Below are 24,458 nucleotides of genomic sequence, written 5' to 3'. Positions count from 1 at the left end.
TATGAGTACAAGATACGATCATATAATATATGATATAATAATATTAATATGTTATGTGATGCTGTATTAATATACAAGGTCATTATCATATAATCAGTATATATCAGAAAATTATACAATGAATTATTGTTGAAATTATATTATACATACAGAGAGATAGATAAAATGAAATTTTACAGAGTTGAGTGAGGTAATGTATGAAAATAAGTACATCATGTTCAAAAGGTGTTACTCCTAATAGCATTATAATTAGGAATTAAGAATATAAATTAGTAATAAGAAATACATAAGCATGGAGTATTCATAATATTTCAAAAGATACAAAGAAGACATTTACCAAAATGCAATATTTACTCCTGAAAAAATACTGAAGCAAAATAGAAACAGAGGAAAACATCTGAACCCCTCAGTTAGCATCATGATGGTGAAAGACTGATTGTGTCTATATGCAAAATACCAACAAATATCCACGGTATTAGAGTCTGAACTTACAAAATGTTAGGAGCAAATCTACACAAAGTGCTCAAAATGAATTACATTTCTACATACTAAGAATGAACAACCTGAAATTCAATTATGCGTCTAAGTGCAAACTGATTTAGAATCAGAAAACCTACATGAATATTATTTTTACACTTCTTTTGTGTAATTGCAATAACAAAGCAGTTTAGTGGGGGCTAGGGCTGAGAAGGAGGAAGAGAAAACTGACTTCAAGAGGAGTATAGGGACTTTCTTGAGTAAGTGCTTTTTAAAAAGTCAGCTTATAGTTACACCACTGTACACATTTGTCAAGATTTGTCTGGGAAATTTTATTATGTTCAAAACAAGCCTTTCCTATACTTATTCATAACTAAAGAACAATCAGAAAATGAATACAAAATGAAAACAATGTTTTAAGTTCTATCAATTTTGCTACTCAAAGATCACAACCATCAGCTTTGTGTACATCATGATAGGTAGTTATCAATATTAAAACTAACTCTTGCTTAATATTAAGAGTGAACTGAGCTACCTTGTAAGTATAGCTCAGCAGATTCTTTTTAATTCTAAAATACGTCACAAATATGCTAACATTTCTATTTTTGAAACATGCACTATAGTTTTCCTAGTTAGGCATGAATAAACTTCAGAGTATGTAATATTCTTTCATGAATTTTATGACCATCAATAAAGTTTGTTGCTCTCAAAAACTCAACCTAATTCACAGGTAGGTCTTGTATTCTCTAAGGCACATACTCTCTAATTTTCTTAAATAAAATTTAAAAACTATAAAAATTGAACAAAATGTTAACTTTTGTGGGATTTCAGGACAATTAAAAAACAAAAAGGAAGAAAAGAGAGGGAGGGGAAATGATGTCAATACAGCCCTCATATATGGAATCTCAGACTCAAACACCTGAACCTAAGAGCAGAGATAATACAGCGTTTGGAAGAGAAGAAGGGTTCTCTGCTGTCATCAACATTTCCTGACTTTGGGGAAAGATGCGATGCTCAAGCATCAAAAGGCTACTCTGTTTAAACAATTTGATGGCGGTGGCAGTGGCGGTGGCAGGAAAAGCCCAGGCTCTACAATGTCATGAGTGATCCTATTAGTTCCACCAGAGTAAAATCATACAGTCTACGTATGTGGTCTTTTCAGCCACATCTGTCATGAACCATTCTTATATCATGAAATGCAAAGTACTGAGCACGTGTTCACTAGATGAGACGGGGAAGTATTCACCATTTGATTTTTCTCTCAAAGAAAACTGCTACAGGATAACGGGACAATTCTTTGCTGTGCACACTTAGGGTTCCTAGGCTCTTCAGAATCTAGTCTCAATATAATCTCATCAAAAAAAACAAAAAAAAAATCTTAGCAAAATTATGTAAATAAAACAGAAAAAGTAGATTTTTCAACTATTATTTTCTTGATATTCAAATACTTTGGCTATGAAGCATTGGTAGGACACAGGAACCAATTATCTGAATCCTTAAAACATTGAAAAATTTACATTAAGCAATGACTATACAGCAAATGTCCAATAAATACAACTCATTATTTTCAAGATTTCATGAATCGATCACATTTTCATTAAGCATTCTGTAAAACAATTTGATATTCCCCTAAAAAGCTTTGCTACACTAAAACAGAACTTTTAATAATATCTAATGTTCAGAACAATAAAGGTTTTATTTATTTATTCATTTATTTATTTTTACTTATTTAAAATCCTCATGATCACTTTTTGGTAAACTTTTTTACTTTAATTTGCTTTATTTATAGGAAAAATACCTATAATTTTCCTTATAAGAAAAGATTGACTATTAGTACACAATTTTGATGACATAAATTAAAAAAAATTATTATTATTGAAAGGTAAGCAATTCTAAGAAATTAATTATATAACTCCACATTAGATAAATTGTTTGGGACGATTCTAAGCCCATTTAAAAATGACCTGCACATCTGATGTGTAAACAGCTATCTAAATCTCACAGACTTGTCAGTCTTTCAGTAATGAAGTAGGGAAAATAAATTCACAGACACCCTAGTGAATTGGCACTGTAAGTGACAGAAGCCCTTCTAAATCCTCTGTTTACACTGGGGATTAGTGAAGTAGATTTTGAGTTGCACACTGAACAGTCCATGGTCAAGGGAACCTGCTCCCTGTCAGCCTGCAGGGCATAAGGACAAAGCATGGTCCTGGTAGGAAGTGACCCATAAACATATTCCTACCCAGGATTTATACAAAGCCAGTCTGCCTCACAGAAACTCCATATGACCATTAACTGGCCCGCAAGGCCTGCCAGGAGGCCTAATTACAGGTCTACAGAGCCCAATAACAAAAGCTGAAGGGCTTTAGCCTAGGGATGACCTGCTTTATACTGACTTGATAGAGTCCATGTAGAGGACCCAAAAGAAAGAGGTTTAGCTTTAAAATTCTCCCCAGAGATCCAGCATTGTACTTGAGTCTAGAAGGCCCACATGCAACATACTTCAGTTAAACATACCACTCTCTCAGAATTAGCATTCAACTACTGTCTGCTTAACATCTGCTCCAACATGGCGAGTTGCTGTGCCACTGTCAGACTCTCGCTGACAGCTTTCTTCTCACTAAATACTACTAAAGGTAAACAACAGCATCCAAATACAAACACGTGATACATGCTAAAACACACAAAACATTTGAAAAGCCAGTTACTTCATGATTCCATGCAGAAAACAATAGTTTTATCATTTCTGAGCAACAGAAAGACAAACGTCAAACTCACTGTTGGAAACAAATTAACATTATCAATTTATTCTGTATCTAAGCCACACAAACTTATGTAGAACTTTGAAGTTTGCAATTACATTTGAAGAAAAAAGTTTTAACAAATACCTAAGTAAACTAAACTATTTAATGTTTTACTCTTTTTTTAAAGTAATGTTTTTAATTCTTACTAATATCTAACAGTTTACGCATGCAGCATGAGGAAGGTATGCGGCTCCACTTCTCTTTGATAACTTTATAAAGTCACTCACGTGATGCTATAAAGAACAGCCGCTGAATTTCCCACCTCACATTATACTGGGAATGCTAAGGACTTTATTGTAATAATTTATTTCACTCTCATAATAGCTCTGAAAGTTCATATTGTTATTTTCATTTTATGAATGAACAACTGACATTCAGCAAGTATTAACAATGTCGCTATAGCTTTCTCAGCAACCAGGAGCAGCACCTCAGGCTCCCAGCTGCAGAACTAAATACCACATTTCAACGCTTCTCACACTAAATTGCGAACATTTACTGGAAGAGTTCGAACCAGATAGTTTATAGCATTTTATAGGTATTCACCTAAATTTCAGAATAACAAGATGAGGCAATAAAGGAGAATGACTTGCTTAAGCGTAAATTATGTTAATGATTGAACCAGCTACAACCTAGACTACTGACATGCCCTCAAAGAGACCACACAGAGAAAATGAATCTAAAAACCATTGATATGAAGTCTGAATGAACTTTTTCATCATTTGCTCTGCTTGGGAATAGGGAAGTATCCTAACATGAAAGCTCTGTCACAACAAACCATCCTCCTTCAGGGGTCAGAAAACTACGGAACAAGTCTCTACGTCAGCTGTAAAACAGTAAAGCAGAGGAGCTTCCAACGGTCCCTGAAGTAGTAACCTTATCAATTCTCTTCATTTGTAATTCTTCGAGTCTCAAGTATTTAATGCTAGACTGAGATTGAGTGTTGCAACTCCTGAGATCGTAAGTCTATGCAAAGGAGAAGGAAGGATCAGGACATGGTTTCAGAGTACCTAATGAGTAAGTGGGAAGGCAAATCTCAATTTAATATACTACAGAGAAACTACGGCATTTATGGCATATTGCTAAGCAAGACTTCTGATTTGGATCCTAATGTATATATGCATGCAACTAATCTGTGTTTAACATTAACCAACTTTCAGCCCAGGAAGGGTCACTGAAATGGAAGCACCTAGATTTCGGACAGGAAATCAAAGATTGCAACATTAACCTAGATTTTCTAAAGTTAGACAATTAGATACTATTAATGTTCTATATAATTAAGGGGAAAAAGCTTTCTCATGAGTTGAACTTTAATCTTTTTGCATTATCAATCAAAAACCTTTCAGAATCTAAAGCAGATCTGTAGCTAGAACTTATTGTACTATATATACATTAAATCTACAAAAATAAACTATACATTTTGCAATATTCTCTGTCACTCTGTTTTCTGACTAATAAAGCTCAAGCATTGAAACTAAGGGGAGTAAGAAATCAAAAGTCAGAAATCACTGAATTTGCTTTCTAATCAGCTATGCAAGTTTTCATGATTCTTGTAAAATGGAGTTAATTACCTAAGATAAAGGATTTATAAAAGTACTTTGAAAACTTGAGGCACAATTCAAAGTGACATGAATGTTATTTAGATGATAAAGTACTATTCATAATATTTTTGTCGTGTACTAACTTAAAGCTTATGAGTTTACATTTATATAGTCATAATATCTCATAGTCATCAAAAACTTTATTTTTTGGAACATCACAAAATTCCTTCATTAGTTACAATTAGCATTTAAATATTTCTGAAGCTGTTAAATTCACCTTTCAGATGATCATATAGAGTAATAAGCAATTGGAGCATGTTATCACTCAGTTTCCCCCATGGCTGGTTCCCTCTTAAACAGCCATCCATTCTCCTTTCATGTCACCTGTATCTATGACTTTCTCTGCATCCTCACACTAAGATTTCTTCAACACGCTCATGATCACCATTCTAGCTTCATAATCTGCACACATATATGCAAATATCCAAACATATGTAATTTTAATTTTATATTCTGTATATAATTTGGTATTTTGCTGTTTGAGGCTGCCTATTTCATTTAATATTCCTAGTTCCACACAGTTTCTTGCAAATGTCATGATTTCATTTTTTTAGCCAATTAAAATTCCACTGTATATGCATTACATTTACTTTGTCTGTTCATCTGCCAACATCCAGGCTGGGTCCATTTCTGGGTATCATGAAACATGCAGCAATGAACACGGAAGTGCAAGTCTGTCTGTGGTGCTCATTACAGTCCTTCCAGCAAATGTCCTGGGGAATATGGTGGCTTCTAGTCATAGTTTCTTGATTAACTTCTATTAATTCCCTCAGCAGCAAGTATTTAAAGGCTTAAACTTTCAGGTTATTAGCTCTCGGGTTATTATATTATATATTATGTATATTATATTAGTTCAAGTTATTATAGATAATGACTTACCTATCAGAGATTAACAGTTGGAATTTTATCATGGTGTTATGATAGAGACAAAAAACTAGTGGAGAGAGGTAATAGGAGAAAACAAAACAAAACAAGACACGAGCTAAATGTTCCAGATAGACAAAAACATAGGCAATTCAGGGAATAATTACAGGTTACAGTTATGAAATCTAAGCAATGAATTTTTTTTGGAGTTTGTTACTCTCTTGGGCACACACACAAAGGGCTCCACATTTTACTACAGAGACACTTGTCCAATCATGCTCACTGTTGCTCTATTCATAATAGCCAGAAATTTCAAAAAGCCTAGATGTGCACTAACAGATGAATGGATTAAGAAAATGTAGTACATTTACATAATAGAATATTACTCAGCTTTTAAAGGAAGCAAAATCATAAAATTTAAAAATCATAAAATTTGAATGGAGCTAGAAAGAAAATCATCCTAAGTGAGAAATTCCAGACCAAAAGAGACAAATATGGCATGTATTTCCTTATATATGAATGTCAGCTTTTGAGCCTTTTACAGGCATTCTACAATCCATACAACAGCAGAGGTTAGGTACAGTGTAAGGGAGGGAGGGAAGGGTTTCCCAGTGGAGGGGAGTATAAAATGGAGAAAGGACAGGAAGGAGATAAGCAAGGGAGTGGGAGGAGTGACAGCTAATACTAAGGGTCATTTGAGAAATCACATGGAAACCTACTACAGTGGAACCAGCTTGAAATATATACATATACGAAAGAAATAAAAATGGAATCACCAAATAATGAGGAAGAAAAATTCCCAACTAGACATCTTTCACCATCAAATGAACCTTCCAGTGCAGAAATGGTTTATATCTAATTGAATTGTTTGTCAAGGAGCCCCATGGAAACCCCCGATCAACACAGGCAATTGCCAAGACTGCTGTGGTTTTCCACAAACTGAGGGTAAGGCCTTGTTGCTGAAAAGAACACCTATATAGCTCGCTGAACACAGAGAAGTGGTGGTAGTCTCTAACCAGAGCCTTCACCCCTACTGACTAGTGTTCAAGGTGCTGAAAGGCACTCTGCATGATACTGAGGAGAAAGGTAAACACCACCCAGCTACAAAAGCTTTGATCTACCTGAAGCCTATCTTCAAGCCAGACCGCTACAATTGTGGGATAAAGCTTGTGGGAGTAACCAACCAATACCTGACTGGATTTAAGGCCCACACCATGAGATGGAACCCGTGTCTAGCCACTGCTAGAGCGGCTAAAAACCTGACTAGATAGGACACAGACCTGTAAGAAAACCAAACACTACTGCTCTGCTAAAGGAATATAGCAATAAAATAACTCCTAATGATAGTCTATTATATCCACAAGTCAGTGTCTTGTTCAGCCATCAAGAAACTTCCTTCCACAGATACAGGAACTAATACAGAGAACGATGCGGAGAAAGAGGGAGAGGAGAGCTAGAGGAAGAGAGGGAGGAGGAGAGGGAGAAGGAAGGAAGGAGGGAGGGAGGGAAGGAGAGAGGGAGGGAGGAAAGGAAAGAGAGAGAGAAGGAGAGAGAGAGAGGGAGAGAGGGAGAGAGGGAGAGAGGGAGAGAGGGAGAGAGGGAGGGAGGGAGAGAGGGAGGGAGGGAGGGAGGGAGGGAGGGAGGGAGGGAGGGAGAGAGATCTTTAACAAACCCTCCTCTCAGGCAGAAAGAGTATAAAGAGCCAATGGAGATGGAAGATCCCAAGGAAACAAGGCTTTCTAGACACAACTGCACTGATGCACATAAGAACTCACAGACTATGGCAGCATGCACAGAGCCTGTATAGATCTAAGCCAGATGAGATCCCAGCATTAAGAGGGAAAATGGACACAAACCCCCATCCCTAGCCCCGAAGCTGTCTCCAAGTGTCACCCATTCTAAAAGGAAAATTCAGTTAATCCAAAGGAGTCCCACTGGCGTACAAGGCACGGTTGATGGCAGGCTCCAGTAGCAGACAGCCACCACAAATGAACTCAGTGGTATTTTTGGAGATGTTCTGTCTCATAATGACTGGTTTGGGCTTTTTATTTTTTTCCCCTTGCTGGTCTTTGACTTATATATTATGATTTTATGTTTGTGTGTGTGTTTCTCATGCTTTTTTCTGTTTCCTATTTTTAGTATGTTTTAAATTCTAGTTTGTTGTTTAAAATTGGCTTGCTTGTTTCCTAAAGAAAGAAAAAAGGCCTGGATGGGATCTGAGATGAGATGAGGAAGGGGAAACTGAAACTGGAATAAACTGTACAAAAAATTTTCAATTAAAAATATGGAAATGAAAACTGAAAGTGTGTAGATCCATTACACAGAATCTCAACAGTCATGGACAGGTATACTGTTGTTTTTGCATTGAGAGACACTGGGTAATTTCAGCAAAGATGAGGCACTGTGAATGGGTGCCTGAGACACAACGGTGCAGACACAAGACAGAAACCCTGGTGTGAGCGGATCAGGCACTTCATATGTCGCTTGTTGTCACAGTAGCCCTGGAAGACAGTCACCACCCTTACCCCTCATCTACGACAGACTTAGAACACAAAGAATCTCCAAATCTAAAGACTTTTAAACAGCTAGCTGAAATGGATAACAGTCCCTAATTGATACAATTGGGAATCATTTGTATATTGCAGTTGAGAATATAAAACTGTTTGTTTAGTATGGAAAATTGTTGGGGTTTTAAAGAATCGAAGAATTGCCAAATGATTCCACAATTATTCCTTTACAAAAGTATTCTCAGAAACTAAAAGCAGGCGCTCAGATTAGTCTATTAGTATTTATAACAACATTATTCAACACTACTTAATAAACAGAGTTCAAATTTTTTATCACTGAATGAATGTATAAGCAAATTGTACACAAATATCATTCAACCATAAGAAGAAATGAACTACTGATATGTTACGACATGGAAATATGTCTAAAACAGAACACATGACAAATATAAAAACCCACATATTACATATGGCATTTCAGAGACAGAAGGCAGACTGGTGGTTGCTAGAAGCAAGGAAGATGAAAAGAAACTATAGAAAGTAAGGGTTGTCTTTACCAACTGAACTCACGCTCTTCTACCATTCTCCATGTTGTAGGTTTACTGATATTCCACACCGCCCAGCTATCTACTTTCCCTCTGAGGCAACAAAGTATCATTAAAAATAACACTGGACACTTTTCAAAGAAAAATAAAACATCACATCACTACACATCAATCTATTCCTAGCAGTATAAAACAGCATGAAAAACAGCAGTCTGGTTTTAAAAAGTGGTCACTAAACTAGTGGTAATAAAAGGCAGTGTAAAGTTTTCATAAAGCAATTCAGCACAAGGCATATAGGTATAAAAACTTATGCTATATATTAATACCCCTATAATTTCAAAAACTTATTTCTATAGTAATTTATAATAACAATAGTTACTGCAAGAGATTCTAGAGTCAATGTGCACATATGTATTTGCTCCAAAATATAACATCTGCTGTTTGGTGGTCTGAAATTATCATTAAATCCTCAATTTGAATTCGTCAGAATGGAATGTATAAGCTCTTTGTAACCCTTAAAAGGTAAATAATACACACACACACACACACTTTAAGGAGTACATTTAGATTTAAAGTTAAATTATTAGTATGTAGAAGGCAGCATGGATTTTTAGAGTTATTTCAAAAGGTAAAAAAATGTTTTTGTGAAACTGTACCACTGGGAAATTAAACATAGCATTTTAAAATTAGATGGCAACAGAATACACTGGTCAATGAATTAGCCAATTGGAATTAGAGGAATTTAATATAGCACTGGCCTTATTTTCTCCAAAATATGTAAATCTTAATTAATCAATTGTAACTTATACAAAAGTTAAATAGAAATAGATTATAGCATTAAATACAAATTACAAAATAAAAAAAACTTCCAAAACAAAACATCAGAAAAAAATCATAGTCTAGAGTTAAAGAATTTTATTTTACCAAAAGTACAATCCATAAAAGATGAAAATCAACATGTATTTTATTAAAATTAAACTTTAAAACTAAAACCTGATTTATCCATTAAACATGCAAAGAATGAGTTTTTAGCACATATCACTTTATATTAGCAATAAATAGGTGACATTTATCCAAATATATAATCTAGATCCAAACATATGATCTAGATTTGTGAAAAATTGTAAACTAGGAAAAACCTTTTAACTCATGTATAAGCACTCTACCAGCCTAGGATTTGTTTATTTCATAAAAGTGAATTGTCAACACTTACCAGCAGCTTCAAGGACCATCTGTAGTCTGGCTTTGGCCTGCTCAGCTGGTGGCTAAAAATCAACCATAAAAGAAATGGACAGTTCAGTTTTAACAAACAGATTGTAAATTAGAGCACTACTAGGCACTGAAAAGGAAGGAAGCCTTCCCACAGTCACTATCACTACCCATCCAAACTCTACCACAGTAATATTTTACAACCACTTCACTCACATTTAATATAAAATCACCTTTTAATTAATACAATCCAAGAATGATAAAACTCTTTGGTTGTTTCCTAACACTGTATCACTAAGCAATAACAGAAATAACTGTAAACCCAATAACAAGGCAAAAACTAGTATATAAGAACAGATTCTCAAATCATATTGCTTCCTCGTATATAGAAATATTTAAGTAACCTATCTAAATTTAAGTAAACTAACAATTGAAGTTTTGCATGTGGGGGAAGTCAGGCCCTAAAATTAAGTATTTTCAAACTGAATTTGAAATGAAAATTGTGCAGAAGATAACATATGATGTACCACACATATTTTCAGTTTCCATTTGCTCCCCTAAAACTGTTGATCAAGAGAAAGTTGACTTAACTCTGGCAATAAGGTTGAAACTAACAAAAATCGCACTCCATCATATAAACAAACTGGAAGACAAAAACCACATGATCATCTCATTTGACGCAGAAAACGCCTTTGATAAAAATCCAACATGCAGTCATGATAAAGTCAAGGAGAGATTAGGAATACAAAGGACATACCTCAACACAATAAAGGCAGTTTACAACAAGCCCATAGCCAACATCAAATTAAGTGGAAAAAACTCAAAGTAATTCCACTACAATCAGGAATAAAACAAGGTTGTCCAGTTTCTCCATACCTATCCTATATAGGACTTGAAGTCTCACTAGAGCAATAAGACAACTGAAGGAGATCAAAGAGATACAAATTGAAAATAAAAAAGACAAAGTACTGTTATTTGTGTAGAGAATAAGACAGTAAATGTAAGTGACCCTAAAAATTACACTGGAGAACTCATTGGCTACAAACTCAACTTACAAAAATCAGTAGCTCTCCTATATACAAATGACAAATGGCCTGATAAAGAAATCAGGTAAATCACAATAGTCTCAAATAATATAAAATATCACAGGGTAACTCTACTAAGCAAGTGAAAGACTTGTATGATGACAATTTCAAGTCTTTGAAGAAAGAAATGGAAGGAGATAGCAGAAGACAGAAAGATTTTCCTAGCTCATGTTACGGTGGGATTAACATAGTAAAAATGACCACCCTATCCAAAGTAATCTACAGATTCATTGCAATCCCCACCAAAATTGCAACAGAATACTTTACAGACTTTGAAAGGAAGATACCCAACTTCATATGGGAACACAAAAAACTGAGGATAACTAAGGCAATCCTGAATAATAAATGATGAAGATCTCACCATTCCAAATTTCAACCTGTACAACAGAGCTATCGTAATAAAAACCGAATGGTATTGGCATAAAAACACACACTTTGACCAATTGACTCAAAGAGAAGACTCAGACATAAATCCACACATCTATGGACACCTGATTTTTTGATGAAGAGGCCAGAAATATACACTGGATAAAAGGCAGCATCTTCAACTAACACTCCTGATCAAACTGGATGTCTGCATGTAGAAGAATGCAAACAGATCCAGATATATCAATGTGCACAACAAGCAACTCCAAATGGATCAAAGACCACAACAAATCAGAAACACTGAACCTGATAGAAGAGAAAGTGGTGAATAGCCTTGAATTTGCTAGAACAGGAGCAGATTTTTCTGAACAAAACATCAATAGAGCAGGCACAACAATTAATAAATGGGATCTCATGAAACCTAAAAGCTTCTGTAAGTCAAAGGACCCCATCAATAAGATAAAAGGGCAGCCTACAGAATGGGAAAAGATTTTTACCAACTCCATATCCAATAAGGGCTAATATCTAAATTATATAAAGAACTCAAGAAACTAGACATCAACAAAGAAAATAATATAGTTAAAAATGGGGTACATACCTAAACAGAGAATTCTCAATAGAGGAATCTCAAATGGCTGAGAAACACTTAAAGAAATGTTCAACGTCCTTATCCACTAGGGAAATGTGAAATCGAGATGACTTTGAGATTCCACCTTAGACCTGTCAGAATGGTTAAGATCAGTAACACAAGGGACACTCCATGCTGGAGTGGACAAGGAGCTTCCATCCACCTGTCCATTGCTGGTGGAGTGCAAACTTGTACAGTCACTATGGAAATCAGTATGACAGTTTCTCAGAAAACTGGGAATAAACCTATCACAAGGTCCAGCTATAAACTCTTGAACAAATACCCCCAAATTCCTCCATATTACCACAAAGACCTTTGCTTTATTCTTAATAGCCAGAAACTGGAAACAATCTAGATGTCCCTCAACCATAGAATGGATAAAGAAAATGTTGTACATTTACACAATGGATTATTACTTAACTTTTTAAAAATGACATCATGAAATTTGCATGCAAATGGATGGAACTAGAAAAATATCCTGAGTGAGGTAACCCAGACTCAGACTAAAAATACGGTATGTATTCACTTATATATGGATGTAAGCCATTAAATGATAAGCAACCTATATAATCCACAGATCCAGACAGACTAGGCAGAGTAAGGGACTAAGTGGCACACGTGGATCTCCCTAGGATGGGAAAATAGAACAGATTTTAAGGTAGACTAGTGGTGGGTAGGGCAGGAGTGAGATGGAGGGAAGGGGAAAAAGGGTGATGGAGGGAATGTGTGTAAGACAGACAGAATTGAGGGCATTTTAAGGAATGATATGCAAACCTAGTGAAGTGGAAACTTCCTCAAATATATGAAGGTGATCTCAGAGGAGGTCTCCTAATAATAGAGGATACAGAGTCCTAACTGGCTATCTCTTGTCACCTAAAAGGGCTTCCAATAGCGAGACCGAGTTCTATTCAATTGAGCTGTTGGCTAAGAGGGTTTCATGGAAACCCAAAACAACTCAGGCTGTAGCTAAGACAAGGGTTTGCTCTCAGAAGTGATGTCTGGGTCCCATTACTGAGAACAATACCCACTCAACTCACTGAGCAAGTCAAAGATGAGCTGGTATCTTCATGGAGCCGTCATCCCTACCACCATGCTAGGGTGGGCTTTGCTGGTGCAGCTGTTCATGAGTCTTTCTGCTCCTGTACATAACTTCAATATTTTAAAACTCATTTATTTTCCAACTTCAATTTTGGCAATATGTTTACTTTGGTCTGCCACTGGTTCCCAATTCTCCAAGAACATAATAGCCATGGCACATGATGGAGAACAGGAAATAACTGTGTGGGCTCAGTCTTCTCCTTCTATATTGATATGCGTTGCAGGGTTCAGGCTCAGGTATTCAGGGTTGGAAAGCAAGTGACGTTTTTCCACCGAGCATCCTGCCAGCCCCATACTGCATTTCAAGTGAAGAAAGAGGAGACATATTTTCCCTTCACCTGCTATAGCACTCAGGAAACATGGTCCTGCCCTTCATCTGCCATATGGTGAGGAAAGTTCCTGTGGCAGGTGGGAGAGCTGGCCTTGCCTGTCACCAGCTTCAGCACTTGGCAGAGTGGCCCTGCATCATGCCTGGCCAACACAGTAGAGCTGGCCCTGGTGGTGTAGGTGAGCTGCCTACCCCCATGCTTACTACAGAGACTGAACTCGCCAGGGCAGTGCTGGAGAGCTCATCCTGGTGTGGAGGATGAGGGAGAGCTGGAGGGCTGATCAACCCAGCACCCACCCCAGCCCAGATGCAGGACTATGAGCTGCTGGAGCACTTGAGGGCGTTGGTTCTGCACATCCAAAGCTGCAGGATCTTTAAGACACAGGGCAGTAACAGGGTATCAAGAGGAGTTCCAGTGGTGGCCCAGTATTGATGGTGTACAGAAGTCAAAGGCCTCAAACCAAACCACCGACTCATTGCAATGAACAGTTGCAAGGAAGGTGTACGTGCTAAAGAATATACTGTGTGACTCACTGGGCCACACTACAGCTTCCATGATGAAATTTTTCTTTTATTTTAAATTTCGTTTTGTTTTATTTTGGGGGGAGGTTGCCAGGGCAGAGGACTGATGTGAAATAATGGGGAGACGAGTGGGATTGAGATGCATGATCAATAAAAAATTTTTTTTAAAGTTAAATTAGGAAAAAAAAGGATACATTTTAATTCAGGGCTATTGCAATTTTACTGTAATAGAAAAAGTGATGTTTTTCCTTTTGGTTCTCAGCAAGATTGCAATGTTTTTAAATAAAATATTTTAACAAAATTAAGATTATACAAATTTTACCATGTCAAAACCATATTATAGTTAGGTTAAGAGAAAAAGAAAAGGTAGAAAAGCTGTTATGATCGAAATAGCTAAAAAAGGATGGGGGGTGGATAATAGGGGACCAAGAGACAAAGAGAGTAGGTTCCAGGGTAGAGGAAAGGAGGCTATGGATAATGTGCAGAGAACTAATAAAGTATCTCTTGAGAAGCCCGAAAACATCACCTAAACACAAGGCAGAAGAAAAAAGAAAGACTGCAAGTGGGATGGACACACACACAAGGGGCAATGGCTAGGAGGAAGGCCAGCATAAAGGGCTGGAAACACTAAAGACATTTTTAATATGGGTGCTATGCACAGGCATTAGGGGTATGTAAACATGCAAATAATATGTACTTATTTTTATTTTTGAGATTATAATTGCAACAATTCCTTCTTCCCTTTCTTCCACCAACACCCCACAAACCCTTCCCTGCTCTCCTTCAAATTCATGAACTGTTATTGTGCATGCACTCTCTCTCATTCTCTCTGTCTCTCTCTGTCTCTCTCTCTCTCTCCTTCAAATTCATGATCTGTTATTGCTGCACACACACACACACATACACTCTCTCTCCTTCAAATTCATGATCTGTTATTGCTGTACACACACACACACACACACACACACACACACACTCTCTCTCCTTCAAATTCATGATCTGTTATTGCTGTACACACACACGCTTTCTCCTTCAAATTCACGACCTCTTTGTTATTGCATCCACATACACACACAAAGACACACACACATTCTCCTTCAAATTCACGACCTCTTTGTTATTGCACATACACACACACACACATGCTCTCATTAAAATTCACGACCTCTTTGTTATTGCACACATGCACACACACACACACACACAAACACACATTCATAAAAATAATCTGTTCAATCCATATAATATTACTGGTATGTATGTTCCAGGGCTGTCCATTTGACAGTGAGCAACAAATTGGTGTGCTCTTCTCTGGGAAAGACCACTTCTCCCATTCTCAGCTTTCCTCAATTATATTTTCTGCACAGAGAATCTACAACTTTCATCAGATTTCAAAGGCATCTAGATTTTTTAAATTAAGGCTTAGCCTTCTAAAGTATTAATAAATGGTTTTAAATTCCATTCATTTGAACTGTGGATTCAAACGCATCCCTCCTCATGTTACGATATGAGTGATAATTCACTAACGTAAGTAAGTTCATAACTCTTTAATTGTCTATTATTCTTCTTTTAGAAGCTTGGGTCAAGGTTGCAGGAATGAACAAAGTAATAATATTCTCTGGGGTATAAGAGCAGCAGACAGCAAGAATACTTGACTGGTTACAAGTCCCTATTCCTGACACAAGGAGTTAAGTCATCCATCTGCTACGTTTAAAAATTATGTTTTGGTTGATTTTTAAAAATTTTTCTTATGTTTTTGTGATTGTAATATAATTATATAATTTCCTTCTTCTCTTTCCGCCCTCCAAACCCCACATACCCATCCTCCTCTTGTTCAAATTCATAGCCTTTTTTTTTCATTAATTGTTACATATGTGGTGCATATGTTTTTAGGTACTGGATAACAAATTGTGATGATCTTCCCTAGGGGAGACTATTTTCCTGCTCTCTACATTCCTAGGTTGCCTGTGGTTCTTTATAGGACTAGGTCCTGTGGCCTCCCCCATCTAATGTCTACTGTCTACTGTTGCAGTTGTTAAGGTCAGATTTAGGCAGTCATGTTGGTGAGACCTTATGGTTGTAGTCTCTGACATTAGTGTAAGACACAATCTCAAAGCAAACTTCCTGACCCTGGGCTCTGAAAATATTTCCATGCTCTCCTTCACAGAGGATCCCTGAGCCTTAAGTGTAAGCTTTGATTTGTAGATGTTCCCACTGTGGCTGGCTCCACAGCTCTGCATTTTGATTATTTTTTGTTTGTTTGTTTGTAATGGTCTCTGTCTCTTGATAAGATCAGTGGTAAGGAGTACTCTTATCTGTGGGCAAAGATAAATATTCAAATGTAGTTTGGGATTGTATAGTTAGTAAAGGATTGGTTACAAGCTCTCTAGGATCTATGACTTCACTAGCCCTGTGTAATTGGCTATGTTTCCAATACCATAATTTCCCTTTTATGTCTAATTAGAGAGTTGATGGGTTACTGCCAAGATGTGTGTGCTACTATAGCACCCTTATGGTTATGGGCTCACGCTGATTGTTGATGTGGTTTATAGGCACTATAGACATCATAGCTGGGAGAACTGTTGGCTCCTTCTCTCCCTTGAAGCTTGTTTATGAGACAGGGGTCCGTCTATGATGTTCACAACTGCATGTGGTTTGTAGCCTCAAGCAATAGTCACGCACTAGCCTCTCCAGTAGCTGGACTACAGGTATGTAACAATATTCCTTACTGCTTACTTTTAGGACCCGAGGCTGTATGGTTTTCAAAATAATTTTCAGAGGTGCACACCTTTAATCTCAGCACTTGGGAAGCGGAGGAAGGCAGAATCTGTGAGTTTGAGGTCAGCCTGGTCTACAGAGAGAGCTCCAGGGCTGTTACAGAGAAAGACCATATATCAAAAAACAAAATATAACAAACAAACAACAACAAAAACTAATATTCAGGTACTTGTAAAGATCAGTTAGGTTAAAATGACCCCTCTGAATAGTCTGGAATTGTATCCTGAGCACTCAAAACAGCTCTTGGAACACAGCAGACTCAATATACAATTTGTTGAATAAATGAAAGAACCTTCTTTTTCACTGCATGGATATAAATAATAAAATCAACCAAAGTTGAATTTTATATATTACATATAACCACTATTTAGATAAGAAATTGCTTATACTCCTTAATTAGTAACTAGTTTATATGCTTGAGTTAATTGTGCTTAAGTATACCAGCACTACCTCTGGCATCTTTCGGCCCTTATACTAGTCAATAGGCCATTTAGATGAGGTTTTTCTGTGTGTGTGTGTGTGTGTGTGTGTGTGTGTGTGAGAGAGAGAGAGAGAGAGAGAGAGAGAGAGAGAGAGAGAGAGAGAGAGAGACACACAGAGAGAGAGACACACACAGAGAGAGAGATAGAAACAGAGAGACTGGGGGGGTGGGCGGGGCTTGTCTTTTAAAGGGACAGGGTACCCAGGAGACAGACAAGGCCAGCAGATGATAACAAATGCAGAAAAATCACAATAAGATTTTTATTCTTTTCAGAGAAAGCAATATTAATTTTTAAAAATGAGGTCATTTAAGATCACTTCCAAAATCTTCTCCTAAAAGTTTTTAGTGTAGTTATAGTGTTAAAATTCTTGAGACAACAGAAGGCATTTAAGACTATAAACCTACAGCATATGATAACATAGATCAGATGTATAAAACATACCACATATATGCTTTTCATATATGGTTATCTGGCCAATTAATTCATATTACAGACGAATATCACCTTCAAAAGGCAGGGAGCCATGTATCCTTCCCTGTCTTGGATAAGGAAAGGCTCTGAGTCATGAGAGGAAAGGAGTTAAAGCAGATATACACAATCTACCACAAATACGATGTACTATAAAATTAATTTAAAAAATCTGAACTTGTTAATAAAAATAACTATGCAACAAAAATGGCTGAATACGGAAAAAGATGAGGCAGATTATTTTTTAGTGGTTACAGTATAGGAGAACACTATTATGATTCAAAGTGATGGGTGTAATTTTTTAATTTATGCCCCTTGAAGGATCTGATCTGCTTACTATTCCTTTCACCAACCCATATTATAAAGGTAGCTTAAGTATGCCAGAGTAACTGTGAAGAACCCTGCTGCTGGACTGAAAAGTAGCTGGGAAGAGCTGGGAAAGGCATCTCTAGGGAAGACCAAGTTAACAGAGGTGGGCAGACCCTCATAATGACGGATTAGTTGTCTAACTCACAGTCAACAAATCCTGAACATGTACCCATCTATCACTCTAAGTTTTCCCTGATCTGGGTTCTCATCTCGTACCCTCCTCCACTTCAGGCCTTAACAGCTATACATCCTAGTAAAAGAGAGAACTCACGCTAGATACTTGGGGCACAAAGAACCCTTAAAAGACTTTAATATTAAGGAAGATAGGGCAATAAGATTCCTTCCTTGAGCAACTCTGCCTAAAGTCCAGGCAGGAAGAGCAGTTACATCATACAGGAAATAAGGAAATGTCTTGTAGACCTGGCAGCACCTAGTGGGGTCAGCAGGAGAAAGTTTAGAGCAATATTTTGAAAGGAACAATAGTGACCCTTTTTCAGTTTTATTTAAATACTGGACACGTACTTCAAGATGCATATGAAGAAAGATTCCTCTAAACTTCTGCAGTGTTAGGGGATATTTTACTCTAAATACCAGAGTAAAGACTGAAAAACAGTTTTTGAAATCAGAAAGTTTAGTTCTATTTTAGCACAGACTTTTAGGATTGTTCAAACTAAACATCAGGGAAAACTCTAGACTCCAGAAATACTCAGGTACAATCCCACTGCCTAGTATCATCTGTGACCCTGCATGCTTGCAGGAAGCTGTCCAAACCTAACAATTCTGGTTCTGTCATTACCTTAAGAAAAAAACGTTTCTATCTAGAATCCATGAAGTCTGAAGTGCTGGGATACATTCCCAGGGACTCGAAAGTTCTGTGAGGTGTTTTAGATACATATATCTAAATATCTTTACTCAAATACTAAAAAGATATATAATATCTATATATCTTTACTCAAATACTAAAAATCAAATATTGGTATAAGTCAATAAATATATAGCTTATTTCCAAGCATTCCAATGTAATTTTAGCACCATAAGTGTGATCATAATATGATTTGGTTGGTACTATGCAATCTCCCCAACTGCCAACAGTTGCTTTAACTGTACCAGCCTGCTGCTATAGAGGCTGTCCAAATGGGGACAACACTGGCCCTGCACACACCACTGGTGATTTTATTCTAAATATTTTGCAGTTATAAATTCAAAATTGACAGGTAAAGGATGTTCAAATATAGTCTCTAACTTTTCAAGCTGTATTAATTGAAGTATGTAAGATTATTAATTCTACGTGAAATTTTTATAAAAGGTAAATAAAAAATACTATCTGACTCAAGAACAGAAATGAGGGGAAGCGATGACTGTTTTCTTATTGCACTTCTAGTTGCTCTAACTGCACCCAGACCATGTTAGACAGAGCCGCAGCTCTCAGTACAAATGAGGGACTGGTTGGAGACGGGACAGAAAACCACTGGCAGGCAGGACGATGAGGCCTGCACACAGCACAGACAGGACTGGGCTTCAACAGCTCTTCTCTTCACACTTACTCTGGAGGTGAGCCAGCTCAGCACACAGCACCTGCCATGGCAACAGCAATTAGCAGGAAGGTAGAGGCTAGCTAAGATTAGTGTGAGCGGGGCACAATGATGCACTCCAGTGACCTCTAAACATAGGAAGCAGAGGCACGAGGATCAGGAAGTCCAGATCTCTGTGGGTTACCCAGTGACAATCTGTTTTAAAACAAAAACAAACACAAAAACAAAACAACAGAAAAAGAATTGTTGAATTGTATTTTAAAAAGATTGTATTGCCGGGCGGTGATGGCGCACACCTTTAATCCCAGCACTTGGGAGGCAGAGGCAGGCGGATGGATCACTGTGAGTTCGAGGTCAGACTGATCTACAAGAGCTATATTTCTCAGGACAGGCTTCAAAGCTACAGAGAAACCCTGTCTTGAAAAAACAAAACAAAAACAAAAAAACAAAACAAAAAAAGATTGTGGTTGTACTACTGTATGCGTATCACTGAAAGAATGGTCTAGTAACTAAAATAAGCTGACAGTCAAACAGTTTAAGTGACGGTATAAATTTTATAATTAAGATAATGACATAAATTTCAGTTGTGCAGCATATGAAGCATAAAAAAAGGCAGAGAAACATCTAATAAGTTAAACACTGGACATTCGACATAAGTAAAACAATATCTTGTTGATTAAGATTGTTAAATCTTTCCTTTAAATGCTAGTTTCATTTATTTTGTAATTTTGTTTTTAGTATGTAGACTTAGGTGTTGAGATTTGTTTGAAAGATAATTTAGTATACTAAAAGCACTGGCTCTTGAGTGAGTGGTTTTAACAGTGTGGGCTGACATTCATCATTTGCTGGATGTTAAACAGATCATTTAGCCGCTCTACATCTCAATTTCCTTATCTATAAACTCGTGCAAATAAGAGCACTGAAATTCCTTCAGTAATATTGTACTTGGGATCCCCCAAATTAAAAGTATGAGGGTTGGTGCTATCGTTCCTGAGTTTTATGACAGAATTTTCTTTCTACCTTCTTGAGAGTATATTATTACAAGATTTATTGTGAGCACCTCATAGAGTATAAGGGTGTATGTGTGTGCGTGCTATGAACTATGAGCTCCAATTTAACTGCTAAGTATGCAGTAAGACTTCTACTGGCTGTTATGATTGCTGGAATTTCATTATTATTACTATGGTTTTACAGCAGCATAGGCATTATAACTACAGGAATTTATACTTAATTTCATAGATACACATTATGAAGAAGCGTAAGATTCCACAATATAATTTATTTATTTTTCCTTACAGAAAGCCAACACTTATGATTAAAATATAAGACATCTAATTTTGAAAAATTGTATTTCTATCATTCCATGTATCCTGTTATGAATATTCTAGTCAAAACAGAAAACAAACTATTTTTAAAACTTGAAAGAACAGTGACAAGCTCGAAAGTGTACGAATATTTATGTAGCAGACCTTCATTTAAAGTAAAAAACACCGTAGTAACTCTTCATGCCCACTGAGTAGTAGGACTGACAGGAGCAAAGTCCAGTGTGGTTTTCCTCTCATTGGCTAATTTTATCTGCTATACATGGTTTTATTTAACACGTGAAAATACTTCTACAGAAGTAACACTCTCAGTGAATGAAGGAGGTTAAGATACAAATGAATTATTATTTTTAACATTGTGGCACATATTTCTCAGAAATACCAGAATCACTTTTTACACTGGGAGGTAGGTTACCATTAAAAGTCAATTACTCATGGCTTAGGAAAAAAAATTCAATGGATCCTTCAGAACTTTAAATTATTTAAAAGTAAAACATTATCTTAATTACAAGTATCAATTGCATCTAAAGAAGAATAGGAATGTTTAGTTCTATTTTTATAAAACAATAATATTTGTCCTAATTTCTTTAGGAACAAAATAGGATATAAACAAAACCAAACCCCAAAGTATACATTTTCTGTTATTATATCAGTATCATTCTCCTCTAAAGGGTCACTAGAATTAAATTAGATTAAAATTAAATACTTAATTAGTGTTTTGGTCAAGCATATGCTGACATTTTATGCAAACTGGTGATAAAGTTTTTATAGGTGTGGCTCCCTAAAAACATTCCATTAATACACTGTGCTGTATTCTAGATCTAACAGTTGGTACAATTTGGATAATAGCCAATAGATGGCACTGTTCCCACTAGGTAGCAAAGACCTTAGAGAGAGGACTCTGCATACACACATTATCAAGAACAACTGTCTGCTCAAATCCCTGAATTTGAATTTTTCATGATAAGGAACACATATTAAAAATAAAATTAACACATCTGTATTTACTACTTACAGAATATGACAGATCAAACTATGGCAAAGCATTTACTTATTTATAAAAATATCTATCATTATACATCAGAAATATAAAAGAGAAGGTATTTTCTGGTTCCTGATAATAAAATCGTATGGTAAGTGGAATTATCAATGGAGATATGCACAGAGACACAGAGGACCACCCTCAGAGGTAAGTGGATCCAGGAAACCACTGCAAAGGAGATGATCCCTCGACTGGTCAGAAAGGAGGAATGAACTAGCAAAGACAAAAGCATGAAAGTAGTGTACAACTAGGGACTCGTGGCTCAGAATGGTGAGGCTGGCAGGATGTAAATTTGGTAGGTATATATCACTCGGGGGGTCAGCTATCTAAGGAATGTGGGCTTTCCTATATGCTGGGAATCCATTAAAGATGTGACAGGGAGCAATGTGATCAAATTTCCTTTTTGCAGAAGTCACTTTAGGCATTGAGTACGCCTGAACTTAGAGATGCTAAGGCGTGGGGTGGGACACCACCACAATTGCTCTGTCACTCCAGGCAACAAGCAAGAAAGATTTCACCAGAGCAGAGGCCAGCAGGGAGGTCTAAAGAAACCAAGGAAAACCAAAGCTCTATCTTGGAAGTTGTGTCTTCAGACAGAATATCCTTTGCAATGAGACATTATTGAAGTTGCAGCTAGGTTCTTCCTGATGTATGAAGGAATAAAAGTACCAAGGTATTTTTCTAACAGCCAACCATGCACAGTAATGAAGTCTGTGAATTCTCAAAAGATCCCGACTTCACTAAGCCCTTTGCATTGAGATTTCTGAGTTCCTCCCCTCGGTGAACTTTTCTAGAGCCGTGGTTCTCAACCCATGGGTCACGACCCTGGTGGGGGTCACTTACCAGATATCCTGCATATACGATATTTACATTATGAGTCATAACAGTGGCAAAATTAAAGTTATGAAGTAGTAATGAAATAATTTTATGGTTCGGGTCACCATAATGTATTAAAAGGTCACAGCATTAGGAAGGTTGAGAACCACTAGTCTGGAAATCAAAGGAATAAATATCACAAAAGGCAGATCTCGTCTACCCTGATGCGAGAGGTGGAAAGGGAGTCGCGTTCCCCCATCAATACGCCAACCACTTCATACATTCATAAAACTCACTTGAACATCCAAAGTGCGGAACCCAATAAGCTGCTCCCTCCTTTACGCAGCCCAGACGAATCTCTCTTCGGAGTGTATATTTTCTTTCCCATTGCTACATAAACTTCTATTTAGGCTGTCTAAGAAATTCAGCTAAATGTAACGCTTTATTTCAGAAACCAAGAAGAAACCTTCACGGGGAACTGTTGTGGCCATGAATTTAAATGGACTAATAATGACGGTAGGGAACCAACAGAGGCCGTTCTGTAGTGCAGCAGACAAAGCTTTACCAAGAGCGGTGGCAACCAGGGTAGAGAGCAAGACAGTTTTGAAAAACACTTGAGGGAACTGCGGAGGAGCAGTGAGAAATCAAGACAATGTATTTTCTTAGCTCCTTTGAGAATAAAACTGAAATGGTTTTAGTGCTCTACCCTCCTTTTACCTGTGCTCTATTAGTGCAACTTGTCCTGATCTTATCAAAACTTTACACTTTCATATCAACCTGTAGTGTTTTGATCTTTAAAACATGTTCAAAAGAATGACTACAGAATGTTTATAATGTCTACCTCTTATCCGTATTAGATTACACTCTGCATGAAGACAGGGCGCGTCCCTCCTGATGAGGTTCACCTCCCCACACTTTCACTGAAGCTGACAGGTGGCTAGTGTTCGACAAATACCTGTTCAAGGAACACCTGTCTGATGGCATGTACACCTTGCTTGCCTGTGAACTTTCCATTACATAAATCCCATCTTTGGCCACATTTAGTAATATCCATGAGCGATCACTCGTATTCATTAAGTACCGTAAGTATGTCAGCATTTTCAGTGATAGCTGGGCTGTCTCAGAGGTCAAGTTAGAAGCTATTCTCCAAGATCATGAAGGTGCCTCTGCTTATGGCTGCTCTACGCAACAGACATTTGATAAAGGAAAGAAAGGTACCTTTCACCTTCTGATTCTTAGAAGGTTCTTTCTGAATGAATATTTATTTTTTCACCATGTTTAATCTTTGTGTTCAAACCTAACTTAAAATATAGTTTGGTCAACTTTCTAGTTTGGTATGTTGTAAAGAAATTTCCACCTCTTATATCTCACATTCAACTTCATCGACATAGGTGGCACATATCATGCATCCAGAAGGTGTAGAACGTGATAATTTAATATATGGGGACATTATGAAATAATTCCTACATCAAAACCTCACATATTTGCATTTTTATGAATATGTATGAGATAAGAATATTAACAATCTGTTTTTAGCAACGTCCAGGTATACAGTAGAGCATAATAACTACAGCCACAAGAATCTAGACTTGTTTAAACAACTAATGAACTAAGTAAA

General features: G+C 36.9%; 1 protein-coding gene across 1 annotated transcript in view; it reads right to left on the bottom strand.

Annotated features, from left to right (window-relative positions):
• Rsrc1 (arginine and serine rich coiled-coil 1) overlaps window positions 1-24,458 on the bottom strand; it is a 290,661-nt gene that overhangs the window by 110,453 nt on the left and 155,750 nt on the right. Inside the window, exon 11 of the mRNA XM_075950688.1 lies at window positions 10,009-10,060. Within this exon, the coding sequence (XP_075806803.1) occupies window positions 10,009-10,060 (52 nt within the window). The remainder of the gene's footprint in view (window positions 1-10,008; window positions 10,061-24,458) is intronic.

The sequence above is a fragment of the Microtus pennsylvanicus genome, chromosome 16, assembly GCF_037038515.1.
Source record: "Microtus pennsylvanicus isolate mMicPen1 chromosome 16, mMicPen1.hap1, whole genome shotgun sequence".
Taxonomy (NCBI): domain Eukaryota; kingdom Metazoa; phylum Chordata; class Mammalia; order Rodentia; family Cricetidae; genus Microtus; species Microtus pennsylvanicus.
The sequence above is the reverse complement of the archived record's forward strand: the minus strand, read 5'-3'. Positions and strand labels throughout refer to the sequence as shown.